Source organism: Opisthorchis viverrini, assembly GCF_000715545.1.
Source record: "Opisthorchis viverrini unplaced genomic scaffold opera_v5_70, whole genome shotgun sequence".
NCBI classification, from domain to species: domain Eukaryota; kingdom Metazoa; phylum Platyhelminthes; class Trematoda; order Opisthorchiida; family Opisthorchiidae; genus Opisthorchis; species Opisthorchis viverrini.
Window position 1 is genome coordinate 215669 of NW_008751726.1, and position 406 is coordinate 216074.

A 406-nucleotide genomic window follows, 5' to 3' on the forward strand; every position below is an offset into this window, starting at 1 on the left:
CATTCTTGTAGATGCGAAGCGCAGGCCAAACCGCGAGGCGGAATTATTCATGTTACTTAATGTTGTCTGCACTACAATGGCGTCAGATCCAGGAAGAGGTATGTCGTCTGCATGGCCCATCCAATTGAGCAAATGCCCTGGGAGCATTTCTATTCCAAAGGCATTAGAGGCTGTGAGTGAGCATTCCATAATCATGTCAATTAAGAGGTTGAGGAGGAAAGGCGGAGGACACCACTTGATACAGCGAACTCGGCCGAGAGCTTCCCGTAGACCTTCACGCGTCCAAAGAGCACATTCGACGTCACACCTTTCAGGTTAATACCACGGTGTTTTTGTCATAGCCCGCGTGACCGTTTTGAAGACAGGAACAATAATAATAATAATAATAATAATAATAATAATAATA

The 406-nt window shown here is 44.8% G+C and overlaps 1 protein-coding gene across 1 annotated transcript in view; it reads right to left on the reverse strand.

The window, feature by feature from the left end:
• The window catches only part of T265_13474 (hypothetical protein), a gene marked incomplete at both ends in the record, with an annotated part of 5890 nt that continues 5484 nt past the window's right edge, over window positions 1–406 (reverse strand). Inside the window, 1 exon segment of the mRNA XM_009169055.1 lies at window positions 1–234. Coding sequence (XP_009167319.1) covers window positions 1–234 — 234 coding nt within the window.